Here is a 26,152-nt window from a genome sequence, read left to right on the forward strand (position 1 = left end):
TTCTGCGTGGTATCTTCCAACACAGTTTTTCATCTTCCTTAGCCCTTCCCAATTTACTGTCATAAAGTTACATTCTTCATAGGAAATAGAAAAATTATAAAAAAATATCTTGCATGAACAGAAATCCCAAACAAAATTAATATTCTATCAAAAGAAATAACTTCATAGCAATAACATGATATTGTTAAACTACAATAAAGTTTTGTACATACTTACCTGGCAGATATATACTTAGCTATAGTCTCCGACGTTCCCGACAGAATTTCAAATCTCGCGGCACACGCGACAGGTAGGTCAGGTGGTCTACCTTACCCGCCGCTGGGTGGCGGATGTACGAACCACTCCCGTTTGCTTGTCAGATTTTTCTCTTCCACCTGTCTCCTGAGGGGAGGCTGGGTGGGCCATTTAATCGTATATATCTGCCAGGTAAGTATGTACAAAACTTTATTGTAGTTTAACAATATCATTTTTGTACATGAACTTCCCTGACAGATATATACTTAGCTGATTGGCACCCTTGGTGGAGGGTAAGAGACAGCTAAATAATACAGGTAAGACGGGAAACAACTAATGTTGTAGGATATAAAAACCTTGGTTCTCACCTTTTCAGGATGAAGACTTCATAGATACTGTCTCTGAGTCTGCATTGCCTGGAGAGCTACAGCTAGGACGTGACCTGATGCTGAAAGACTCTCGGCTCTACCACTGGGATATGTGATCCCCTATTGTGGTAGAATCCAAGTCGGATCCTGTTAGAGGGACCTTGTCCGCTTACCTAACAGATCCTTACCACTACCTCTGCAAGGAGCCAAAACCCACCAGACCACCTAACCAAAATACAAAGGGTTAATATTACGACAAAAAGAGGTGCCTCCTGCAACCTCTTTCAGACAACCAAAAAACACCAATATAAAATATAGGGTAACATATAAAAAAATTTACACAGGATAAGTTTCAGCTCCCTGCCCCAGCACCGAATCCGCCGATACGAAAGGACCCAAGGCGAAGCATTTATCATATGTGATTTTTACAAATTCAACGTAGGTAGTGGTTTGCGAAAACCGATTGGCATCTCCAAAAAGTCGCCTCCATCAAGTTCCGCACAGACATATTTTTTCTGAATGCAAGCGAAGTTGCGATGGCTCTCACCTCGTGAGCTTTCACTTTCAGTAGTCTAAATGTTCTTCCTTACAGGCAACATGTGCCTCTGTAATAAGGCTTCTCAGAAAAAAGGAAAGAGCATTCTTCTACATGGTGGGCGAGTGGGGTCCTTTACAGAGCACCAAAGCACATCTTGATTAGCCTTAAGTTGTTCCTTCCTCTTAAGGAAACACTTCATAATTCTCATAGGGCAAAGAGTTTCGTTCAGGCTCTTCCCCTACTAGAAAAGATAAACTACGAACTTCAAAGCTCCTGGGCCAAGGCCGTGATGGGTTTTCATTCTTTGCAATTTGGAATTTGGAAGAAACGAACACACCATAGAATCTTCCTTAAACCCTACATTGCCCTCGATAGCTTGGAGCTCACTCACTCTCTTAGCTGTAGCTAGGGCCAAAAGGAAGATAGCCTTCTTCATCAGATCCTTGAAAGAGGCTAAGCCAGGAGGTTCGAATCTAGACGATCCAAGGAATTGTAGAACTACGTCTAGATTCCAGTTCGTACTACATGAGGACGCTTAATGGTTTCAAATGATCTAATAAGATCATGCAGGTCCTTATCATCGGATATATTTAAGCCTCTATGCCGAAATACCGCCGCCAACATACTGCGGTATCCCTTAATAGTTGACACAACCAGATGACATTCTTCTTTGAGGAAAAATAAGGAAATCCGCAATTTGGGTCACAGAGGTACTGGAAGAGGAAATGTTCTTCCTCTTGCACCAACGTCTGAAGGACATCCCACTTGACTGGTATACACGCAAGGTGGAAGGTCTCCTCGCTCTTGCGATTGCTTTAGCAGCTGTTGCTGAAAAGCCTTTTGCTCTGACCAAACTTTGGACAGTCTGAAGCCAGTCAGACTGAGAGCGAGGAGATTTTTGTTGGTGAGGTAACCTGTCGATGTGGGTTGTCTGAGTAGATCGCTCCTTAGCGGGGAGCGATCTTGGAAGGTCCACCAACCATTCCAGTACCTCTGTGAACCATTCTTGGGCCGGCCAAAGGGAGCGATTAAGGTCATTCTCGTTGAATCGGACTCTATGAACTTCTTGATGGTTAGCCCCAGGATCTTGAAGGGGGGAAACGCGTAGACGTCGAGTCCGTTCCAGTCTAGAAGAAGAGCATCTATTGCTAATGCCTCTGGATCCGATATCGGAGAGCAGTAAGGATCCAGCCTCTTGTTCTTTGACGTGGCAAAGAGGTCTATGTGTGGCCTGCCCCATAACTTCCACAGGCTCTGGCATACATCCAGATGAAGGGTCCACTCTGTGGGAAGGACCTGATCTTTCCTGCTGAGGAGATCTGCTCTTACATTCCTTTCCTCCCTGCACGAACCTGGTGAGAAGCTTGATTCCTCTTTCTTCTGCCCACAGAAGGTCTCTTGCTGTCTCGTACAGGAGGAAGGAAGGAGATATGCGTTGCCCCCCCTGTTTCCCTTGTGATATATGCCAGAGCTGTAGTGTTGTCCGCGTTGACCTGCACTACCGATCTTCTGACTTTGGGCTCGAAAGCCTTCAGAGCCAACCACACAGCCATCACTCCTTTCTGTTGATGTGCCAGGCTACCTGGTCCCCCACCCAGGTACCTGACACTTCTCTGGTTCCCAGAGTTGCCCCCCACCCCGTGTCCGACGCGTCGGAGAACAACACCAGGTTGGGGGTCGGGATTGAAGAGACAGTCCCTTCGCAAAGAGGTTGGGATCTGTCCACCATAAGAGATGTTTCTTGACGTCCTGGGATAACGACAGGGAGAAAACGTCAAATCCTGAGAACGACGATCCAATTCCGATGAAGAAAGAATTGGAGCGGTCTCAGGTGCAACCTTCCTAGGGAAACGAATTGCTCCAGCGAGGAGAGCGTCCCCAGCAGACTCATCCACTCCCTCACTGTGCATACTTCTTTCCCTAAGAAGGTTGTTACTCTCTCGAATCCTCGGGCTATCCTTTCCTGAGAGGGAAAAGCCCGAAAACTCAGAGAGTTCATCTGTATCCCGAGATACACACACTCTTGCTCGGGAATTAGTGACGACTTCTTGAAATTGACGAGAAGTCCCAACGCCTTCGTCAATTTCTAAAGTTACTTGTAAGTCCTTCAAACAACGATCTTCTGAATTGGCCCTTATTAGCCAATCGTCGAGGTACATGGATATCCTCACCCCTTTCAAATGAAGCCATTGAGCCACATTCCTCAAAATCCCCGTGAACACTTGAGGGGCCGTCGAGAGGCCGAAACACAGAGCCCTGAACTGAAAAATTTCCCCCCCCATCATGAATCTGAGAAACTTCCTCGAGGAAGGATGGATCGGTACGTGGAAGTAAGCGTCCTGTAAATCCAAGGAAACCATCCAGTCCCCTGGACGAAGTGCTGCCAGCACTGATGAAGGCGTTTCCATCGTGAACTTCTTCGTTTCTACGAAGAAGTTCACGGCGCTTACGTCCAACACCGGTCTCCATCCCCCTGAGGACTTCGGAACTAGGAAAAGGCGGTTGTAGAAGCCCGATGAATGATGGTCTGTCACTAGTTCGATAGCCCCCTTCTCCAGCATCTGATCCACTGCTAGATGGAGAGCTTGATTCATGATGGGGTCTCTGTACCTGGCCGTCAGTTCCCTTGGGATGGTCGTCAAGGGAGGTCTTTCGACGAAAGGATGAGGTAACCTCTCCTCAAAATAGAAAGGGTCCAAAGATCCGCCCCTTTTTGGGCCCAGACTTCTGTAAACTCTAAGAGTCTGGCGCCCACCGTTGTTTGAAGGACTTGCAAGTTATTTGGGGGCTTTAACAGACTTGGCGAAAGTCTTACCCCTTCTTGAAGGTCTACGACCTCTAAACGTAGAGGTTCTTGATGAAGACGCCCCTCGAAAGGGTTCTCGAACACTTGCCTTTTCCTTCTTAGCCTTGGTAGGGAAGGAAGGGCGAGGTTTCTTGCCGACTGTGCCAAAAGGTCCTGGGTGGCTTTGGCCGAAAGTGATCTCAAAATGTCCTGCACTCGATGTTTAGGGAACAACTGATCAGACAGAGGAGCAAACAGCAAAGAAGACCTCTGGGCATGGGAGACAGACTTCGTTAAGAAGGAACAATAAACAGACCTCTTCTTCACGATCCCGGCCCCATACAGGGAGGCGATTTCACTCGCTCCGTCTCTTACCGACTTGTCCATACAAGACAAAACACACATGAGATCTTCTGGCGAAAATGACTCTGGCACTTCAATTTTCTTGGCTAGGACCCCCAACGACCAATCAAGGAAGTTAAATACTTCTAGCACTCTAAACATGCCTTTTAGCATGTGATCCAATTCATTCATTGCCCAAGTCGTCTTAGCAGGAGTTAAGGGCAGTTCTCCTTTGTCGAATCTACCAGCGCCGAAAAATCCGAATCAGCCGAAGACGGTAGACCCAATCCTAAGGACTCTCCTGTTTCGTACAGAAACCAGCGCGTCCTGATAACTTCGAAGGAGGAAAAGCGAACATCGTTTTCCCCGCTTCTTCTTTGGAAGCCATCCAGGAACCAAAACTCAGTGCCTTCTTCATTGAAAGAGTTGGCTTCATCCTCACACAAGAAGAACTCTTCGCTGTCTTCGCCGTTGAAAAAAGTGAGTGAGGAGAAGGAGGAGCCGTAGGAGTAAGGGAATCCCCAAAAACTTGCAAAAGTAGCTCTGTAAGCTTCTTGTAAGAAGACACAGCAGCAGAAGTGTTCGGTTCCTCATCTGAACCTTCTAGGACGTCTTGTCGAGGCGAGCGCGGAAGATCCTTAGGTGACGAAGGGATCCTAGTAGGAGTTGAGCGAGAGGTTGGAGAACGCCCTCTCTTAAAAGAGTTCACATCCACTGGAGAACGATGAGAAGATCTGGGTTGTCTACGATGAGACTCCCTCTTCGAGGTAGACGGAATCTCAGCCGAAGAGAGGTAGGGCTCCTACTCCGAGAATCCTCGGAAACATCCACAGGGCGCTTACGAGGAGGCGAGCGCCTACTAGACTCTTTGCGCCTATCCTGAGGCGAGCGGCTGCCAGGAGAAGAGCGCCTATCGAGAGCAGAGCGCTTGCGCGGCTCTCCATACCTGTCCAGTTGCGTACGATCAACAGAAGTTCGACTGGAAGGCGAAATGCGCCTACTAGGAGAAGGCTGCTTGCGAGACTCTTGACGTCTAACAAGAGGGTAACATTCAGGAGAAGGGCGCTTCAAAGCTAACGAGCGCCTACCTGGAGAAGGGCGCTTCCGAGATTCCTGGTGCCTACCAAGAGACAAACGGTCAGGAGTAGTGCGCCTAGAAGCGGGAGAGCGCCTACACGGAGAAGGGCGCTTGAAAGACTCTTGTTGTCTGCCCCGAGGAGAATAATCAGGAGTATGACGCCTTAAAAGAGACGAGCACCTACTAGGATATCGATGTGCAGTAGGCTCTTGGCGCCTACCTTGCGGGGAGCGGCTAACAGCAGGCCGTCTATCATGCACACGACTCCTACCAGACTCTTGATGCCTGTCAGGAGAGAAGTCACGATCCGACACTCGAGGAGAGTGACATCTGGAAGAAGAACGCCTACTTGTATAAGGGCGCCTTCTAGGATCTTGAGGCTGCTGAGGAGAAGTCTCACGCGAGGGAATTGAAGAAATAGCGTGATGAGCAGGTGCAGTGCGCTTACCGGAAGCGGGAATCCAATCTGGAGAAAAAAACTTCTTTCCTCCATAGAGCGTCCTACCGATGTTTGGCGCCTTGAAGTCGAAAGAGAGCCAGGCGAGCGAGGGCGCTCACGCGAGCCCCTACCTTTTCTTCATACGAAACCTCCCCATATGAAGGAGAACGCCTAAAAAGAGGAGAACGATCCTCTGAAGAGCGGCGCCTAGATCTCTTGATCGGAAGAGAAACGTCCTTCTTCCTACGTGATCTAACTGCTAGAGAGTCTGCTAGCGCCGTGATCTGAGCTTGAAGTCCCGCGAGAGTACTCTCGTAGGAGAATCTTGTTGTTCTTCCTCGGAAGCAGGCGCCGAGCGCGGAGCGCGGAGAGAAGAAGAACGATCACAGGATTTCTTGGGTTTCTTCGCCTCCACCGACGATTCTTCCAGGAAAACCTTCGACTAGAAGCCAAAGGACTGCAGGGAGCCTTCCAAGCCCTCTTCAACGGGCGCGACGCATCCGGGGAGTTCCAACCTCTCTTCGGAGAGGGAGAAGACGAAGAGGAGAAGCATTGGCGTAGGAGCTCCTTCTTGTAGCGATCCGAGGCAGCCTGAGAGCGTACTTCAGGATCTGCCGAGGGACGCCTGACCGGTGGGGGTTCTCCCTAGCCCTCTTGCGGCTTTCGACTTTCCTACTCCACTGGAACTGGGAGTCTGGAAGAGGTCTAGGCCTAGAGACACTAGGAGCCCGGTCAGACGCACCCTCAACAACACTGGGGACACTGCACTGATCACTAACACTCTCCTTACCTTCCAACTGACGAATCTTCTGGTCCATAGAAAGAATCGTGGCTCTCAGAGCTGCCGCCTCCGAAGGCGAATCTTCGGCTTCGGTGCGGGGAGCAGGGGCTGCAACTTGGGAAGAAGGTTCTAATTCTACGTTAGTATTAGGATCCACATCCAACTCACTCATTCTAGATCTACTAGAACTTTTAGAGGAAGCCTTACGCACTCTATCACGTTCCAACTTCCTAACATAAGAAGAGAGAGCCTTATATTCTTCTTCATTCAATCCCTTACATTCACTACAAGGGTTAGCAAAAGAACATTCATTCCCCCTGCATTTCATGCAAACCGTGTGGGGGTCTACCGAAGCTTTCGGCAACCTCACCTTACATCCTTCATTCATGCAAACCCTAAACAAAAACCGAAGTTTTAACTACTGAATCTAGGTCAGACATCGTTAAAGAAAATCAAAAATCAAAATCAAACCGGTCCACAATCAGCGTATGCCAAACCAAACAAATCGAATACGTCACCAAAAGAAGTCCAAATTAACTCCAGGCAAGCGAGAATCGAAAAACTATCGAGAGGAACCGACAACAGTTGTTATCGTTCCCGCGACAGAGAAAAATCTGACAAGCAAACGGGAGTGGTTCGTACATCCGCCACCCAGCGGCGGGTAAGGTAGACCACCTGACCTACCTGTCGCGTGTGCCGCGAGATTTGAAATTCTGTCGGGAACGTCGGAGACTATAGCTAAGTATATATCTGTCAGGGAAGTTCATGTACAAAATTGTGAATTAATGATAGGTGGAGGCTCAGTGGGATGTGCACATGATGTGGTTGGAACTGAATGGTAGCTGAAACCTGAAAAAGTTAATTAGGCCTTTTCCAAACTTTCCTCACTTATAAGGTCACTATGACTTAACTCAAAATAATAATACAGTGGACCCCCCGTATTCGCGTTCTCCGGATTCGCGGACTCACACATTCGCGGATTTCTCTCGGGAACGTTTCCCTGCATTATTCGCGGAAAATTCGCACATTCGCGGTATTTTTCTATGAGAAATATCCATAAATTCCTGGTTTTTTTGATCAATTTCATCATAAAATGCACTTTTTGTGATAAAACTATTAAAAAAACCAAGTATGAAAATTTTTAGTGGTTTTTCTTGAGTTTTAACTAACAAAATAGGCTGTTTTTAGCGTTTTTATAGGGGTTCCAAACATTCGCGGGTTCTAACTATTCACGGGGGGGTCTGGTACGCATCCCCCGCGAATACGGGGGACCACTGTAATCATAACTTCTATCAAAATAAAACCTTTACTACAAGATACCTCTAAGTTTAACATATTCTCCAATAGCAACCTTTATATTACATGAGATTCAAATCTTTGGGTAAAACAATAAACAGTAAAGATATGAAAGCTCTTTAAACAATGAAACTTGTCAATCAATTTAAAATATTAAATATAGTACATGTAAATGAACCAATAACTACTGCTTACTATTGCCATACAAAGGAAGCTCTAACCTGCACTGCAAATTTTGGGTGAAGGGCTGGAGAAAACACCATTACTACACATAAGGTACCGTAATACGTATACTGATATACGTAAGAATTTTTTTAAACAAAATAGTCACAAATACTTATGATAACTACCATTTTTTTACTTATTTAAAACAACCTGAAGTGGAGATATATTTGTGTTATTTTTCATCAGGCACAGAGATATTACACGGTCCAGCAACTTTCTATGACCTGTGAAAAAATTGAAGATCTGTTAGTTTACTGGATATGTCTATTCTAGCACAAACCAAAAATTTAGTTTTCAATTCTTTTTGTTATTAAAAGTTGATGAGACCAGCTCATCCTCATCCAGCTGGCACAAGCTTTCTTTGACAGAGAAATATATGAATACTTGTGGGTTTTCCGTACCCACAGATGACTTCTTTTATGTGTTTGGGATTAAATTATTAAATTTTTTTTCTTGGTTCAAAAACCTTTCAAACTCATGAAATCATTGACCAACTGTGGTAACATAACTGTAGTTTACAATCCTCCTACAATAACTAAACAAGTACAATCATTACTATTCTAAACATTGACTGTTACACATTTCGGGTGAATCTAAGTACATTTCATGTTCCTTCCACTTGAGTATGCATGTATTCTTTTTACAGCAAAAGAAATAAAAAAAAATGAGATAGAAAATGGGAGGTCACTCTTGTTATTTAAAATATAAACAGAGGGAATGTTTACATTCCAGTTTAACAGTAAATACACACTACTATATTCTAATGTGTTGTAACTTGTGACTGTAACACAAACTTTCATGAATCTAAACCACTGAAACTGACTTAATTCTCTCACTTTCTCTTATGCTTAAACTGTAGTTTGTTAACAATTAAATTGGCTACACTTTAATTCCAAAAATATTCTAGCAAAAAGTCAAGCTTAGGAAATAAAAACAAAGCTTTATCACCCTCACAAATTTTCAGAAATGTTAAAGAAGGTACTGACCAGAAATTATATCACTAAACGATGGCTTTGATTCTATAAGATCCTCAAATGCCTGGTAATAGGGAAGAAACACGACATTTGCAAAGTAGTTATGCAGTTCACGTGAAAAACATAACAGCCAAAGCCTTAGCAACTGCAATCTATGAAGGCGAGACTGAAGTGGACTGTCTGATTCTTCAAAGATATTTCCTGTCGCAAATGGTGTATTCCAGGTTGCCATATCTTGAAGAAAATTTTATAATTTTAATTCTTTTCAAGATTATTAAGTCCAGCAAAATACTTTTAAAAACATATACTTTACTAACAAATTTATAAGAAAAACTACTCGTACATAACCTACTACTGTATTTCAAGTTGATTTCAAACACATACTCAGTCAATAAGGAACAGAAAAGTGAAAGCTAATTACATTTTGCATACTTCCAAAAGCTCATTTTGTTTCATCTTATTACATATAAGTACATATATATACATTATCTTTTCTGAAAATCAACTGACCTCTAAATTTTAATCTCTCTAAACCATATGTTGCTCGTTTGAGGCTTAGACTAAATCGAAATAATATGTTAAGTTTTGCCAAGTCCTCTTGATTAAACAGGATGTTCATGGGCCATGGAGCCTGGAATAAAAATCATTATGAACATTTTTCTATAGGGAAAATTATGATTACAATCATTTTTAAATTTTTTTTTTTCTACATAACTATAGCACAAATTACTACTACTAACAAGTAAGAATCAACTTATCTAGGAGGCCAAGAAACAACTATGTAGCCTCATCTGCAGTATGGGTCATAAGGTAAAAAAATGTTAATACCTGATAATGGATACTGATGTTGGGCAAGCCCAATGCCGATAATTGCTGTGACGAAGAGTCTCCGCCTGAGTTTGCCATGACTTCAGCTGCTGACTTCTCCTCCTTGTCCTTGTCGTCACTTATCCTCGATTCCACGGAAACGGAAAACAATTTTGATAGGTCTGGATACATGCGGCTTATACAGTATTCTAGATGGAGGGTTAAACTTACACTATCCACTTCTTCACCATAATCCAGCTGAAAAATTCATTCCATACTTTAATGCAAAGACATTCCTCTATACAAAGATATAAGCACATTCCCACAAGCATCGTGCATCAGAAAATAAATCTGCAAGATAAAACAAGCCTTACCTTAGAGAAAAGATGTGAATAGAACTCATGCATAATATCTCCAGCTTCCATTAACAAAATCGAACGAATAGCTTTGCAATGGCGATCAAGCTGGTATTCTTTGATAAGTACTTCTGTAAGCTTTGAATTCAGTTCATTCTGCTTCTCTGTAATTAATGGCCGCATTGAGGCAGACAAAATACCAACAACTGACACAGCTCTTGGAACAGTTCTTATTGCTTCTATCTTCCTGTACACAAAAGAAAAAATGTGAATAAATTACGTGAATGTCACAGTAACAGACATTCTATTTTCACGTTTGTTATCATCAGTAAAACCAATAAATGCCTTTGCTAATGGAAAAAATCTTATGACTGTTACAGATTCTATGGGGAGAGAGAGAGAGAGAGAGAGAGAGAGAGAATGGTTTATTCATATCAAAAGTCTAGTAGTTGTTTGAGATTAAGCTGGCTTTATGCCAGCACGGGCTCTTGCTCATACAGCAGCCCGTAGTAGTCTAGTACAAATCAAATAACAACCAAACTTCCAATAAGTATATAACTAATTAAAAGAATAGATTATACAATTTAGGCTGAAGGTCAAGCACTGGAACCTATGAAACAATTATTGAAATAGGGTGGAAAGATGGAAGAACATGAAAGGAAATACATTAAAAGGAATTGCAGCTAGGGGCCGAAGGGGAGCTGTAAAGGACCTCAAGTAACGCCTACAGTGCACCGTGATTGAGGCGCACTGACGGTACTACCCCACCATAGGAACAACTAATTAAAAGGTGGCCAAAATGTCGAAATAAGACCAGAGGAAAAAAATCACTTATCATATCATATACAACATCTTCGTATATGCTCGTGTAATGTGCAATCTTGCATATCATGCAGCCCCCAAATTTTCACCCTTACAAAATTATTTTATCATGTATCTCACGTATCATGCGAGTTAAATTTACGAGACCAAATAACAATAGGCTAACCTCTTTTTCTCCTCTTTATCTATTCCATTTTTTAGGTATGTTAACCCCTTTTCCTCCATGTCTTCATCTATCCCCCTTTTAGTTAAGTTTAAAAAAGTAAAAGAGAATGCTGAAACAGCTGATTTGCTATGAACAGCCAAATCCAATAACAACAGTGATTTTGCTTGCATTTCAACCATTGTATGATAGTAACAAATTATCATAGTTCTATTACAAATGACGTTAAAGAGAATAGGACTCATATATTTTTACATTACTATAGCCTTACTCACTATGGAGAAAAGTTCGGCAAGGGCATATACTGCTAAATTTAAGCTGCAAGTTTTAGCTGAAGCTGAGGAAACAATGTTGATCTACTATAAACTATTATCGTGCATCGGCAAACTTCAATATAGTACCATCGAACTCAACTGTTAACAAAATTTGAGAGAAACGTGTTTTAACCAAAACTATAGGCATGAAAAAACACATTTTACAGTTTTCAATCCAATAAAAGATAAATACGTAAAGCTTGTAGAATTCTGATGAGATCAAGTGAAAATATCGAACAGAATCTGTTGATCTTTGTTTACGCAATAAACATGCCCTCAGTGCCATCTACTAATAAAAAAAATAACTAAATTTCGTTCACAAACGATATGTATTTAAGTGATATTTTGACTTGAAAACACTTCATATAATGTAAAATAACCTTGTCCCATATACGTAAATAGAGTATGTATTTTGAGATTCATTTGCGCTAACTAGAAGCAAGAAAGTCGCTCTAATTTGAGTCCAATACCGCAAAACAAACTTCTCTCACAATCGCCCTCAGTTGATTTCCAAACCAATACACTGATTGCAATGTTTGTATTTTATAATACAAACAAATAGTAATATGAAAATACGTACATATAATATTATTGGATGCAGTGAAGTAAAGCATAACTTTTTAAAAGATCCATGGAAAAGATGCATATTCATTATGTTTATATCTTAACATACAAGGCTCATATGTGATCATTACATACTCTAATTTTATATCTTGCCTATGATGTGACCCCCTTAAAATTAGCTCCAAAATTGGGTCTTCAAAAGTTGCATGGTACACGAGTATAAACAGTACTTATCTTTATATAAGATACATCCTCCTTGTTCTCAGCTTACCTGTCAAGATAATCTTCTAGTTTAACTGATGTCTCTTCATCATCAGATTCAAGATAATTCATAACAAGCATAGGATCTGCCAAGGCTAAAATATCACTGATGTGTGAAATATCTTCTTTCTGCTTATCTGTAAGAACCAGTTCTCCTTGAGAAATCTCCTTTTCTCCTCCTTCAGAAATCCCAGCAGATACAGTCTGTGACTGTTCATTTGCTGTAGCCTCTATGCCAGATGACAGATCTTCAGTGATAATTTTGGTTACATGATCTACGAGAACTTCTTCCAATGGTTTTTCTGTCAACATCGAACATACATCTTAGAAACTTATTTTCATGAAGTTTAACCAATAAAAAATTATTTTTTAAATAATACTAAGGTTGTATAATTATGGAACTGAATAAACTTATTTAGAATACTAAGAGATTCTATCTACAGGCCAAAACATGAGCTTAAGCTTTTGAGTTGTTGATTTATGATTTACATTATCAGAAATGTCCATTATGTTTATGTTCGATAAGCTATCAACAGTGTGACCCATAAAACAGGTTTTGATGTAGGAAAAACCCTATTTTAGGTAACTGCTGTGAGTCCTCAAAGGAGTTACACTCTCATGGTCCCCCAAGGCTCCATAAGACAAACCAACCACTCACAAAGAATTCTGTTATAGTTGATCTTTGCCGGTACGGTGTTTGTTGGCATAATAATGGAATATAATAATACATAATGGAATATAATAATAATAATAATAATAATAATAATAATAATAATAATAATAATAATAATATCCTTTATTTCAGCTTAGGGCCATATACATGGAACGTACAAAATACAAACAGTAACACACAATCTAGATACACGAGACTTGATAAAAAAACATATAAACAACACTATCCACACAATAGCTGAGGTAGCATAAAGATAGTAATCATAATACTAAGTAATAACAGTAATAATATTGAAGAGGAAAAAAATGCATCGAGTTATAATAGTTACTGCACATAAATTTCAGCTAGAGACCTTAGATGGTTACAGTAGTCATGCCCAGATGGCCAAATACGAAAATTGAATGTAGAAACACTTTAACCTTTAACGCCGAGCTGGTATTTCCAAAAGAGTCTCCCGTGTGCCAGCGGCGTTCAGGAGTGAGCGCAGAAGCGGAAAAAAATTTTTTTTTTTTTTTTAAATCACAGCATGCTTAGTTTTCAAGATTAAGAGTTAATTTTTGGCTCCTTTTTTTGCTATTGCCTGAAGTTTAGTATGCAACCATCAGAAATGAAAAAAAATCATTATCATATAAAAATATTGGAATATATGACAGGGTGAAATTTTTTTTTATATAATTGTATACAAATCGCGCTGTGAGCAAAACGGTTAAAGCTAATGAGTTAATTATTTTTCATTGTATTTTACACTAAACTGCAATGATTTTGGTATATAACAAATTGTAAAACGATCAAAGCAAAACAGAGAAAATATTATCACAATATGATGCATGAATTCGTAACGCACGGACGTAAAAAAAGTGGTTTTAAAAAAATTCACAAATCGAAATATTGTGCCAGAGACTTCCCGTTTGTTGCAAAATGAAGGTAAGTGATTGAATATTACTAGACTGTAAGTGTTGTAGCTTATAATTTCAGTTTTCGACCATTTCGGTCGAGTTAAAGTTGACAAAAAGTCTAATTTTTTCTATTTATCGTGATTTATATGAAAATATTTCAAAACTGATAAAAGCTACAGCCTTGAGTTATTTTTAGTTGTATTCTACATGAAATTGCGCACACTTTCATATATAAAACTTTATGTAATGGCTAATAAAGAAAGGTGCAAACATTACGACAATCTGATGAAAAAATTTCTGATTTTTTCGGACGAGTTACCGCGCAGACGTAAGGAAAAGCTTTTTTTAAAAAATTTACCCTCAAAATATTGTGCTAGAGACTTCCAATTTGTTGCAAAATTAAGGTAAATGATTGAATATTACTAGACTGTAAGTGTTGTAGCTTACAATTGCAGTTTTCGACCATTTCGGTCAATTAAAGTTGACAAAGTCTAATTTTTTATATTTATCATGATTTATGTGAAAATATTTCAAAACTGATGAAAGCTACAACCATGAGTTATTTTTGGTTGTATTCTACATAAAATTGCGCACATTTTCATATATAAAACTTTATAAAACGGTTAATATAAAATGGTACAAACATTACGACAATCTGACAAAAAAATTTCAGATTTGTTCAGAAGAGTTACCGCGCGGACGTAAGGAAATTTTTTTTTTTTTAAAAAATTCACCATAAATTGAAATATTGTGCTAGAGACTTCTGATTTGTTGCAAAATGAAGGTAAATGATTGAATATTACTATAATGTAAGAGTTTTAGCTTACAATTGCGTTTTTTGACCATTTCGGTGGAGTCAAAATTTGACCAAAGGTTGATATTTTGGCACTTATCGTTATTTATATGAAAACATTACAAAACTGATAAAAGCTACAACCATAGGTTCTTTTCTGTTGTATTCTACATGAAATTGCGCTCATTTTCATATATAAAACTTTATGTAATGGCTAATATAAAACGGTGTAAACATTACGACAATCGGATGAAAGAATTTTAGATTTTTTTGGCAGTTACTGCACGGAAGTAAGGAAAAAGTATTTTTAAAAATTCACCATAAATCCAAATATTGTGCTAGAGACTTCCAATTTGTTGTGAAATGAAGGTAAATGATTGAATATTACTAGAAAGAAAGAGTTTTAGCTTACAATTTCTTTTTTCGACCATTTCGGTAGAGTCAAATTTAGCCGAAGGTTGATATTTTGGCACTTATCGTGATTTATATGAAAATATTTCAAAACTGATAAAAGCTAGAACGATGGGTTGTTTATTGTTGTATTCTACATCTAATCGCGCATATTTTCATATATAAAACTTTATGTAACGGCTAATATCAAAAAGGTTCAAACATTACAACAATCTAACGAAAACATTTCTGATTTTATCAGACGAGTTACTGCGCGGACGTAAGGAAAAACTTTTTTCAAAAATTCACCATAAATCGAAATATTGTGCTAGAGACTTCCAATTTTGCAAAATAAAGGTAAATGATTGAATATTACTAAAAGGTAAGAGTTTTAGCTTACAATTGCGGTTTTTTACCATTTCGGTCGAGTCAAAATTGACCGAAGGTTGAAATTTTGGAACTTATCGTTATCTATATGGAAATATTTCAAAACTGATAAAAGCTACAACTATGGGTTGTTTTTAGTTGTATTCTACACGAATTATCACATTTTTTCATATATAAAACATTATGTAACGGCTAAAAATTGACCGAAGGTTGAAATTTTAGAACTTATCGTTATTTATTTGAAAATATTTCAAAACTGATAAAAGCTAAAACCATGGGTTGTTTTTTGTTGTATTCTACATGAAATTGCGCATATTTTCATATATAAAACTTTATGTAACGGCTAATATATAAAACGGTGCAAACACTACGACAATCTGACGAAAAAATTTCTGATTTTTTCGGAAGAGTTACCGCATGGACGTATGGAAAAAGTTTTTTCTTCAAAAATTCACCGTAAATCGAAATATTGTGCTAGAGACTTCCAATTTTTTTGCAAAATGAAGGAAAATGATTGAATATTACTAGAATACAAGAGTTTTAGCTTACAATTGCATTTTTCTACCATTTCGGTCGAGTCAAACTTGACCATTGGTTGAAATTTTGGCACTTATCGTTATTTATATGAAATTATTTCAAACCTGATAAAAGCTACAACCATGGGTTGTTTTTTGTTGCATTCTACATGAAATTGCACATATTTTCATATATAAAACTTTATGTAACGGCTAATATAAAATGGTGCAAAAATTATGTCAATGTGACGAAATAAGTCTGAGATGTGTCGCTGATGCTTTTTAGTGCGGGAAGAAAGAAATTCGCGCATGCGCGCCTGGGTAACGCTTGTAAACAAAACAACAGCTTGATCCGTGAACTCCCAGTATCCCTCTAGGTGCGTGATTCAAAAGTTTTTGCCAAGTAAGCCTATAACTATTTTTCCGCAAATTTTTAAAAAACTTTCGTCATTTTAAAAAATGTTTGTCAACATTTAATACGTCCAATAGGCATTTAAGGGTTAACTTAGTATTCACAGTAATAATGAAAAATTAAAATATCAGCAACAAATATACAGGCGGTCCCCGGGTTACGACGTTCCGAGGTTACGACGCTTTTTCTTAAATATTCATTGAAAAATCAGCCCTGGGTTACGACGCTTGTTCCGAGGTTACGACGCTGACGCTTTCGACGCTCCGAGTTAATGACGCTTTTAAAAAACGCATACTATGATAAGAATCCTTTATAGTTTAGCATATATTAATAAAAATAAGTTTTTGGTTAGATTACAATAAAAATTTTGAGGTTATGATGATTTTCGACACTTTTTATGTCGTATTTTTCAAATTTTTTTTAGTGACGCCTCATATGCGGAACTAGTTTCCGAGCGAATGAATACACTAGCTTGGGATATGACAATTTGTCCAAAATTGCATTTTTCCTAACTATACAAACCTGAGGTCCTTTTACAATAGGAAGGTTACTAGCGGCAGCTGGATAGGTCGTAAGCTTTCGAACAAGGGGTTCGGTAGTTAACTGCTTGTCCGACAGGCGCGCGCGCGCGACTGGGAGGTAAACAATCACTTTTGCTTTTGGCCCAAGCAAAAACTGCAGAGTGAGGACCTCAGGTTTGTATAGTTAGGAAAAATGCAATTTTGGACAATTTGTCATTTGTTCCGACACGGCATACAAACCTTCGGTCCTTTTACAATAGGAAGACTCACTTCTTGGTGGGAGGAATCTGAGTCTTTTGTGAACAGACTGGTGTTCGCCCAACCTTGGAATGCCTCCCTGGTCGTAAGAGCGAGGGAGGGATCCAAGCCTCTGTCCGATTGATCGGGGTGTGCACCGCAGGATCAATGGTCAGACCTCTGGACCAAGTACTAAGAGAGAGGCAAGCGTATCTCTTCGTACCAGCAAGCAAGAACAAGTTCCTATTTGCAAGAGGCAACATAAAGTTATGGTTTGTCTCTTGTTGGCATCCACTTCCCCCCCCTTGTAGGAGGAAGTGGTGGATATTCGCTCCCATCCCTAGTGAAAGGGATAGGATGGGGCTCTGTCGAGTAGCTCACCTGCATCTCGTCCTTATCCAGCAAGGTGATGACCGTATCCCTCTACCCACAGGTAGAGGGGGAGAAAAAGATAGGAAGAGAAGCCAGTCACTCTCTCATTCACTTATCTCATTTTACAGTCATACCAGGACTCGATGCTGTTCAGCCTGCTAGGGTCTGGGTTAGCTACACAACGTGTTGAGCAGCCACCCACGGGTCCCCAAGGTAAAACGATCCAAGGACCTGTGGGCAATATCCAAAAGGTAGAAGGAGGTGCCAGTGGTCTGGTTGTACCAGACCCCTGCCTTCAGTTAACCTGCGCCACGGAGAAGTTCTTGTGTAACTCGAGGGAGTGTACTTCTAGGTCATCTTGTGCTGACGAAGAGTCTTCAACACTCAGCCTGGGATGTCGAGTTTCTTCAGAAAGCGCGGTCGCGCTTTCACAGGACAAAGCAGCATCTCCTTCGCATCGAAGGCGGTGAAGTCCATTAGGGAGGGGATTGTGAAGGACTCTAACCGATCATCAGGAACCGAAGGTTCTGAGCCTTTGCTACGAAGTTCGGTACGAAATCGAGCGTCACGAATCCCCATCCCCTGGATGCTTGACTTCGCAGGAAAAGTCATGCAATTACCTCAGAGGAAAAGAAGGGAATGGTCGTATGACCTATCCCTCTTCTCGACTTATTCGGTGAATGTCCTGTACCCATACTGGTCTATCCGTCTGCAGCAAAGTGTCTCACATTCTCCTATCCCCATGCAGTGAAGTTCTTCTTCTCGGTAGTGGATAGGACACCGACACTCAATGGTGGGTGTCGATGGTATGGGTACTGTGACAAGCCGTTAGGACGAAGAAAAGACTGTTATGGAACAACCGAACTAAGTCCACAGCGAAGTTCGTAACTGACTTGGGCGCTCTGACAGCTGCCGACTGACTGCGTTCAGTAGGAGGCAAGTTGTCCAAGCACCCGAGCAAGTCACGTGACCTTCGCCTTAAAAGGGTTATGCCAAGAGACTAAACAAATTAATTTGTTCGTCACCGATGCCAGAAGGCGAGGTGATGATTCTCTTAAGGCATTTGCCCAACAGGCGAAAGTCAATTGCCTTCTAGAGACCGAGGTCCCTGATGGCAAGATATCTCATAGTATAGTTGATTCTCAGCTAAGGAGAAACAACACTATGTGTCGTTGAAGACGAAGGTGTACAGAAAATGCAACCTACGTCTTCACAGCTGAATCGAGAGAAGGATTCTCAAGATTCTGAACCTGTGCTACAAAGACTGAGAACGCTAACCGCTATTCATTGCTGTCCGGTGAGGATCGTAGTTGCAATAAAAGCAGAGCGCTTTTCAGTAATGAAGACACAGGGAAATACTGCCTGAAGAACTGCTTCTCATGGGCTGAACATTTGGAAGTAGAGCTGTCAGGTCGGAGAGTAGGCGATGTCTTCTGACACATCTGTTAATTCGGGGCGAACAATGCATAATTGCACACCTACGAATACGAGATATTTTGAAGACAAACTCAGATGTCTGCAAAAATCATTCGCATTATCGCGGTGCGATGCAGCGGGAGACTAGTACAGACTTCTGTTACCGTGCGGTAAACAGAAAGATGAAAGAGTCCAAGAGATATCTCTGTTGAAAATTCTCGCAATGTCGAAGGCGATGAAATCGAGGCGGTCACAGCAGTAGATGGTCCTTCATTATTGCGAGAATCCCCTGTTAATCAGAGACCTAAGTCCATGATTGTTGGGTAGAGATACGGTTCGGTAGTCAATCAAACCAGGGGAGAGAGAGATGTGACCGACCGTGCATCTCGGAGACCTAGCTGATACTGAGCTGCTATCAGGCAGTTCAATACGCAGTAGCTCTCGGTGACTCATCATCCTGAGTTGCCAGGTAATCCCTTCCACGAAGGAATCCGTTCGGCTAGAACCATCGAGCATAAAGAATACGCTCGAGCAATTATATTTAAACGAAACGGATTTCGGTAAATACAAAAGCTGATTTGGTGTTGTCGTGACAATACCAAGTATCTAAAATCGAAACTGATAACTGCTGGGAGGTTGCAGGCAACCCCGAGTTGCAGTTCAATTAAGATACAATTCGTCTCGGTCACAAACCGTAGAGTTAACTACGGTATGCGCCTACCCCCCGGACAATTCAACTGTTAAAAGAATCATGTCGCGAGGGTAATATACGTAGTATATTTGTAGGTTCTGTACCACGACCTCCATCCTAAATTCTTTTCCCCTCGAGGAATGAGAATAAGGATTGGAGATCGACCGCCTTCGTTCTCTAGTCAAGAGAGTGAAAGGAGAAGTCTTTCCCAAAGGAAAGCTTCAATGGTGAACAGAATACCGAAGACGATAGTTCAAGCCAAACTGGAAGTTCCCGTCCGTTCTTCTCTATTCCAGGTTAATCGCCTACTGTGAGATACTCTTCTTTCAGCAGCAGTCTTCTTCCAAATGCTAGAAATTACAGGAATTCGAGCATAAGCGAGGTTCCCGATTATCGAGTAACAATTATCGGGTATTCTCGCTCACTTTGGACCGTGGTCTCGCCTAAGTGTTTGAAGATCGTAAAAAAACTCGAACACTCTGAGTGCGCTAGAAATTCCGTAGAATTCTAAGCACTCTGCGAAACCCCCACCGAATTCGTCAAACGATATCGGCTGGTGGTCCTCTCGATTCCCGTAGAAATCGAGAAAGGGGCAGGATCCCTCCTCAACGACCGGGGCTTACGTCAGGTAGGACCCGAAGGTCCCCCCGGTAGCGCAGTCCCCAACGTGGGATCTTACAGAGAAATCTCTGTAGGATCCCTCCCCTTTCCCTCGTAGCCGTAAGGAGAGAGGGAATGGGGGAGGAATTGGATACTGGCTCGCCTTCCCAGCGGAACTAGCAGTTGGAGAAGGAAAAGCAGCCATCGCCTTACGGCGATGGCCTCTCAGAGCCTGGGAAAACGTATCGTCAGGAGAAAACGTTTTCCCGAGGAGGGTTACGAACTCATACTGTAGGTAAGGGTCTGCCGCCACTGTGAACGTCGTCTGGGTGGGGCTGATCGACACCTGACAGGAGAGAGCCGATACCGTCCTCCGACTCATTCCAGTCCTCGTCGAGGTCGAAACCTCTCAGGAGGACCGAAGGGGTATTCAAATACAGTGTTCGTCCGAAGATCACGTAGAAAACGCCTCTGTTGCAGTAGATATGGAGGTGAAGTAGCTTGTTCGACCGGCCAGAACTGAGAGAGCCTTCTTGTCCGGAGACGAGAGACTACCTGGTTCAACACAGTCGGCAAGCTCCGATCGCGGCAGACCCACCGTCGATTTGGGTTCCCTCTCGGGCCCCAAAATGACTCGAGCCGAGACGTGGCTCTGCTGGTGGGAGCGGCGATCCTTCCCCGAGGTCGTTGTGCTGACGAATCAGCGCCATAACCTCGGCAAAGTTCCTCTGGATCTCGGAAGTCACAGCATCTTGCAGAGTAGGACCGTTAAGCCCTTCGAACAAGAGCATATTCCGAGAACCTTCCTCCTAAGACGGGGAACAGCGACAGCCCTCTTGGTCTCCTCCAGCCACTTGCGCATACGTCCTGGCCGGTCCAAGAACCGTGCCTGGCACATAGGGCGTCGTGGTGGGATGATGAGGGGCGCACCCCTCACGATCACTCTTCAATACCTCGCTCCTCCTGGTGTAACCCGAGGAGGTTGAAGGTACGGGAGAGGCAGACCTGACGCTCCCTCCTTGCTCGCTGGCAGAACCAGCAGGCTTGGAGGGCTGCAGGCGATCGTCCACCCGCGGTGGCGATCGAGCTGCAGGCCTGGTCAAACCGTCTCGCTGTGGAGAACGGCTGGACTGAGCACAGCGGCCCCGATCTCGAGTGTCAGAAGAGCTGGTGCTGGTTGCCGTACCCAATCGCTCTCTGTGAGAGCAACGGTCAGGCGACCTGCAGGCTCCACTGTCACGGAGACTGGTGCTTGTCCTCACGGCACGTCACGTCGCTGGTTTCCAGCCGTGGCTGGCACCGGCGAACGGGGGGACTTCTCAGCCTCAGCCTGTGGCCGGTCGTGGACCGTCACGTCAGCCCGGGTAGCCAGCTGGTCGCCGCGAGAGCGAGAGCTGGTCTGGTGAGAGTCGCGTGAGCGGCTGTCACCAGTCTTCCGCTCCGTGCCGTGAACCTGACGCTGAGCGGGCTCAGAGGTCTGGTTCCTGGCTGCACGGTCGCTGGTAAGGCGACCGTACACTCGGTACCTCCCGCGAACGAGAGGCCGAGACGGACCCTGATGCAGTGGCAGAACCACTGACACCAGGCGAGGAAGTACCGGTGTTAGCCGGTATCCCTCTGGTCCCCGTAGTCTTCTTCCTTGCGGAAGAAGAGACGGGCCCCGCTCCCGAAGGAGCAGGAGGACCAGCGGAAGGAACCCTCCCGTCCCACCGAGGTGAGACGGGTCCCGAGAAGCTCCCAGGAGACTTCTTAGGAGGGAGGAGGCAACCTTCTTCTTCCTCGGCTGTGAAGCCTTAGAAGTCGAAGGGGAAGAGGCGGCAGCCGACGACGATGAAGAAGATGAAGACGACGATGACGACACCTTCCTCCTCTTCTTCGTCAGCTTCCTCAGGACAGACGTAAGATCTGCCATCCAGGGCGGAGCCGCCCTGGCTGCTGTAGCCGAAGCCACAGGGCCCGGACGCACCTGTACAGACAGACCAAAGTCTGGGGTAGTACCACCACGAACAGGGACGACGTCAGCAGGTATGGGCATCTCAGGAACAGCAGGCACAGCCAGCACAGCATCGGCAGGGACAATCAGCGCAGCAACTGCATGGACAGTCAGCACAGAATCGGCAGGTACGGCAGGCAGCACCGGAAACACAGGAGGTGGAGCAGCAGCCAGCAACATCCTGGTACCAGCGGCAGGTCCAGGGGCGAGCTCTAGGGCAGCGGAAGTGTGGTCGCGGCAGCCCGGCAACCACGAGCGGCGGCGGCACGCCCCCCTCTCGGTACGGCGAACGGCACTTCACAGTGGCTGTAGGCAAGACTGTTAAAACGTGAGGCGAGTACACCAGTGAGGAGGGACGTAGTCACCTGGAGTCGATATCATTGTCGTGGTCACCACTCCATGGGTGACCGCAGCAGGCTAGACATAGAACCGCCACTGGACACTAGGCACGCCCTGCAAATCGAAGGACGCCCATACCCTTACCAAGGTCCACCCTCGTGGCAGTAGCACCTGCGGAAATAACAGTAGTAGTGATTAGTGGGGGGAAGTCCCCTCGCGCGGGGGGGTGAGCCCCACACCGAACGAGCGGAAGACCCCGAATACAATTGTACATCGGGCACCGAGCGCCCTCCCCTGCGCTCGACGGATCGGGCGAGGGGGGGGGGGATTCTCGTTTCCCACCCCCGCACAGCACCCATGTACCCAACAATAATAATAAGAGCCCGAGAGCAATCGTGCCCTCGGCACCGAATGCAAGGGCATAAGGATCAATTCCCTGACTGAGCGGAACTTGAACCAAAATAAATATTGATGCAATCAATAATAAAAGAATAAATGAAAAAGAATCTTGCATTACGATTCACTTCACAATGAATAAGGGCTCGGAGCGAGCGCATTTGCGCCCTCGGTACCGAGCGCAAGGGTAAAAGGATCCATTCCCGATTATGAACGGAAACCTTGATCCATAATGAATTGATGCAATCAAAATATATATGAAAATGAAAAAGAATACTGCGCTTGCGATTTCACTTCATACAAAATAAAAAGGGGAAGGATCAATTCCTGGGTAAGAGCGGAAACATTGATCCAAGTAAATAATGCAATCTCAATAAAATATGAAAATGAAAAAGAATACTGCACTTGCGATTTCACTTCATTCAAATAAAAAGGGGAAAGGATCAATTTCCGGGTAAGAGCGGAAACTGATCCAAAATGAGTATTGCTACAATCAAAATAAATATATGAAAATGAAAAAGAATACTGTACTTGCGATTAATCCAATTCCATAACCGAATAATTGTTTTCGTGCCGAGCGCATTCGCTCGGCAACGAGCATACAGGTCAAAAAAATATAAATGAAAAGGGCACTTACTTACGATTTTCATCTACACATTTCCAAACCAAAATATAAGCTCGGAGCGAGCGCTCTCCCGCCCTCGGCCCCAACCGAGCATACACAATACGAGGATCATTTCTGGGAAAAATGAATTCCCGCACTTACGCCCTTCAGTCCCGGCACTCGGGTAATCGGAGGGCGTGGAGAAACCAAGATCCTTTAATTCACAATTGAATTCAATGGAAATAAAGATGAAATGATTGTACTTACAATTCAGTTTCACTAGATAAATAGAAAAAGAAAACACAACCATGCGAAAGCAACGACGATGAAGCTGGCAGAGAGTGATGATACACGTCTACACGCCAGCAGGCCGAAAGCAAAAGTGTGTTTACCTCCCAGTCGCGCGCGCGCCTGTCGGACAAGCAGTTAACTACCGAACCCCTTGTTCGAAAGCTTACGACCTATCCAGCTGCCGCTAGTAACCTTCCTATTGTAAAAGGACCGAAGGTTTGTATGCCGTGTCGGAACAAGCGCAGTTTATAACAGTCCAAAAGCGCAAATAATGAAAAAATCATTGCTTGTTTCCAGTATACATAATTAACAAAACTAAGTTCTGGTTAGATTACAACGCAAATTCCAAGGTTACGATGGTTTTTTAGGCCTTTTAACGATACCTCATGCGCAGAACTAGTTTCTGAGCGGAGGGCGCATAAATTAATTTACGCTATTAAACTGTGTGGTGACCATAGTCAAGGATAAGGAACGCATTCTCAAACAGTTAATATATATCCGTTTAATACAAAAACACAGCCAAAATATCATTGAAACATTAGTTCACTTAAAAAATCATTTATACTCTACTTAGACTTGGATATAAAAACCATAGTTTCTCTCTCTCTCTCTCTCTCTCTCTCTCTCTCTCTCTGTATTTTCCGACGAAAATAATCACTAATTAGTGTATTTTGATGTTTATTTTCATGACTAAATACATTTTTATAATACAAAAATGATTTACTAATTTCAAAATATTAATTTGGATTAATGCTGTATTAGTAAGTTTAATAAGTTTGAAATGATATCACATAATAAAAATCATAATTCTCTCTCTCTCTCTCCTTCTCTCTCTCTCTCTCTCTTCTCTTCTCCTCCTCCTCTCTCTCTCTCTCTCGTCTCTCTCTCCTCTCTCTCTCTCTCTCTCTCTCTCTCTCTCTCTCTCTCTCTACTACTACTCACAAAGATGTATGTTTTTTTGTATGATAAATAAATGATTTACTATTTTCAAATATTAATATTAATTTATACAGCAATAATATCAATTCATTAGAGAAAATACCATAGTGAATTAGTAAGATTTTAGCTTATATTTAAAATTTTGGAAGAATGAAGGAAATCCCAGTCTTCTTTCAGTAACTTTTCCTCGAGATCCAGGTACTAAAACTGCCAGATATATCAAGTTCTGTGACAGCCAGGAGGGGGAAGAGCTGCAGTGTTGCAATCACGTGTTCCTGGGATTTCCCTCTCTCTCTCTCTCTCTTCTCACTCTCTCTCTCTCTCTCTCTCAATCTCTCCCTCTTCTCTCTCTCTTCTCCTCTCTCTCTCATTTACTGAGACTCGAGATTTTTTATGTACTTGTACTATTTGTTTTTATACTTTCAATAATAATAATAATAATAATAATAATAATAACTGTAATTACAAAATTCATATGTGATAGTATTTTAAAGAAATACAATACGTACTAATCTATCCATGTCACTTTTAATTAAGGTTACCTCTCTCTCTCTCTCTCTCTTCTCTCATCTCTCTCTCTCTCTCGTCCTCTCTCTCTCTCCTCTCTCTCTCTCTCTCTTTTGGCCACAAGACAATAATGTGTCATAGTGGTAACTCCCTCCCTCTCTTTCGCTGGAAGCGTTATAAGTATTTTTTGAGAGAACAGAGAGAGATAAACACTCTCTCTCTCTCTCTCTCTTTTACCGAGATGAAAGAATTTTTATGGTACTAGTATGTAAAATGTTTATTGATAATTTCAGTTACTTTCTAACTAATAATAATAATTAATAATAACAATTAATAATAATAATAATAATAAAACTTTAATTACAAAATTCATAATGGTCATATTTTAAAGAGATGAAAATTACCTTTCCATTTCACTTGTAAGGATAATCCTCTTTCTTACTGAGATGAGAGAATTTTTATGGTAGATATGCACGTGTTTATTATATTTTCAAATAATAATAATAATAATAATAATAATAATAATAATAATAGAAGTAGTAATAATACGATAACTAATTCCAAAAGAAAATTCTTCCCTTCGTCTTTTTTCTGTCCAGTGACACTCAGAGCTTTACAATGCCATACAATGGTCAACGAATTTATGGTTTTAATGAAATCTAATCTCTCTCTCTCTCTCTCTCTCTCGTCTCTCTCTCTTTCGCTCTCTCTCTCTCTCTCTCTTGTATTTTAATGAAAATATACAGTAATTTGTGAATACACAGTGTTGCACATGAAAAAAGTAAATTAGTGATAATTTTAGAGATACGGCCCTAAGAAAAATTGCAAATTAG

The 26,152-nt window shown here is 42.2% G+C and overlaps 1 protein-coding gene across 1 annotated transcript in view; it reads right to left on the reverse strand.

Annotated features, from left to right (window-relative positions):
• Positions 1 to 26,152, reverse strand: part of LOC135202102 (gamma-tubulin complex component 5-like) — a 348,462-nt gene that overhangs the window by 22,027 nt on the left and 300,283 nt on the right. Inside the window, exons 11-16 of the mRNA XM_064231354.1 lie at positions 12,358 to 12,649; positions 10,242 to 10,470; positions 9,889 to 10,125; positions 9,571 to 9,691; positions 9,073 to 9,294; positions 8,222 to 8,310 (exon numbers count right to left, since the gene is read on the reverse strand). Of these exons, the coding sequence (XP_064087424.1) occupies positions 8,222 to 8,310; positions 9,073 to 9,294; positions 9,571 to 9,691; positions 9,889 to 10,125; positions 10,242 to 10,470; positions 12,358 to 12,649 (1,190 nt within the window). The remainder of the gene's footprint in view (positions 1 to 8,221; positions 8,311 to 9,072; positions 9,295 to 9,570; positions 9,692 to 9,888; positions 10,126 to 10,241; positions 10,471 to 12,357; positions 12,650 to 26,152) is intronic.

The sequence above is a fragment of the Macrobrachium nipponense genome, chromosome 30 (genome assembly GCF_015104395.2).
Source record: "Macrobrachium nipponense isolate FS-2020 chromosome 30, ASM1510439v2, whole genome shotgun sequence".
In the NCBI taxonomy this organism is placed as follows: domain Eukaryota; kingdom Metazoa; phylum Arthropoda; class Malacostraca; order Decapoda; family Palaemonidae; genus Macrobrachium; species Macrobrachium nipponense.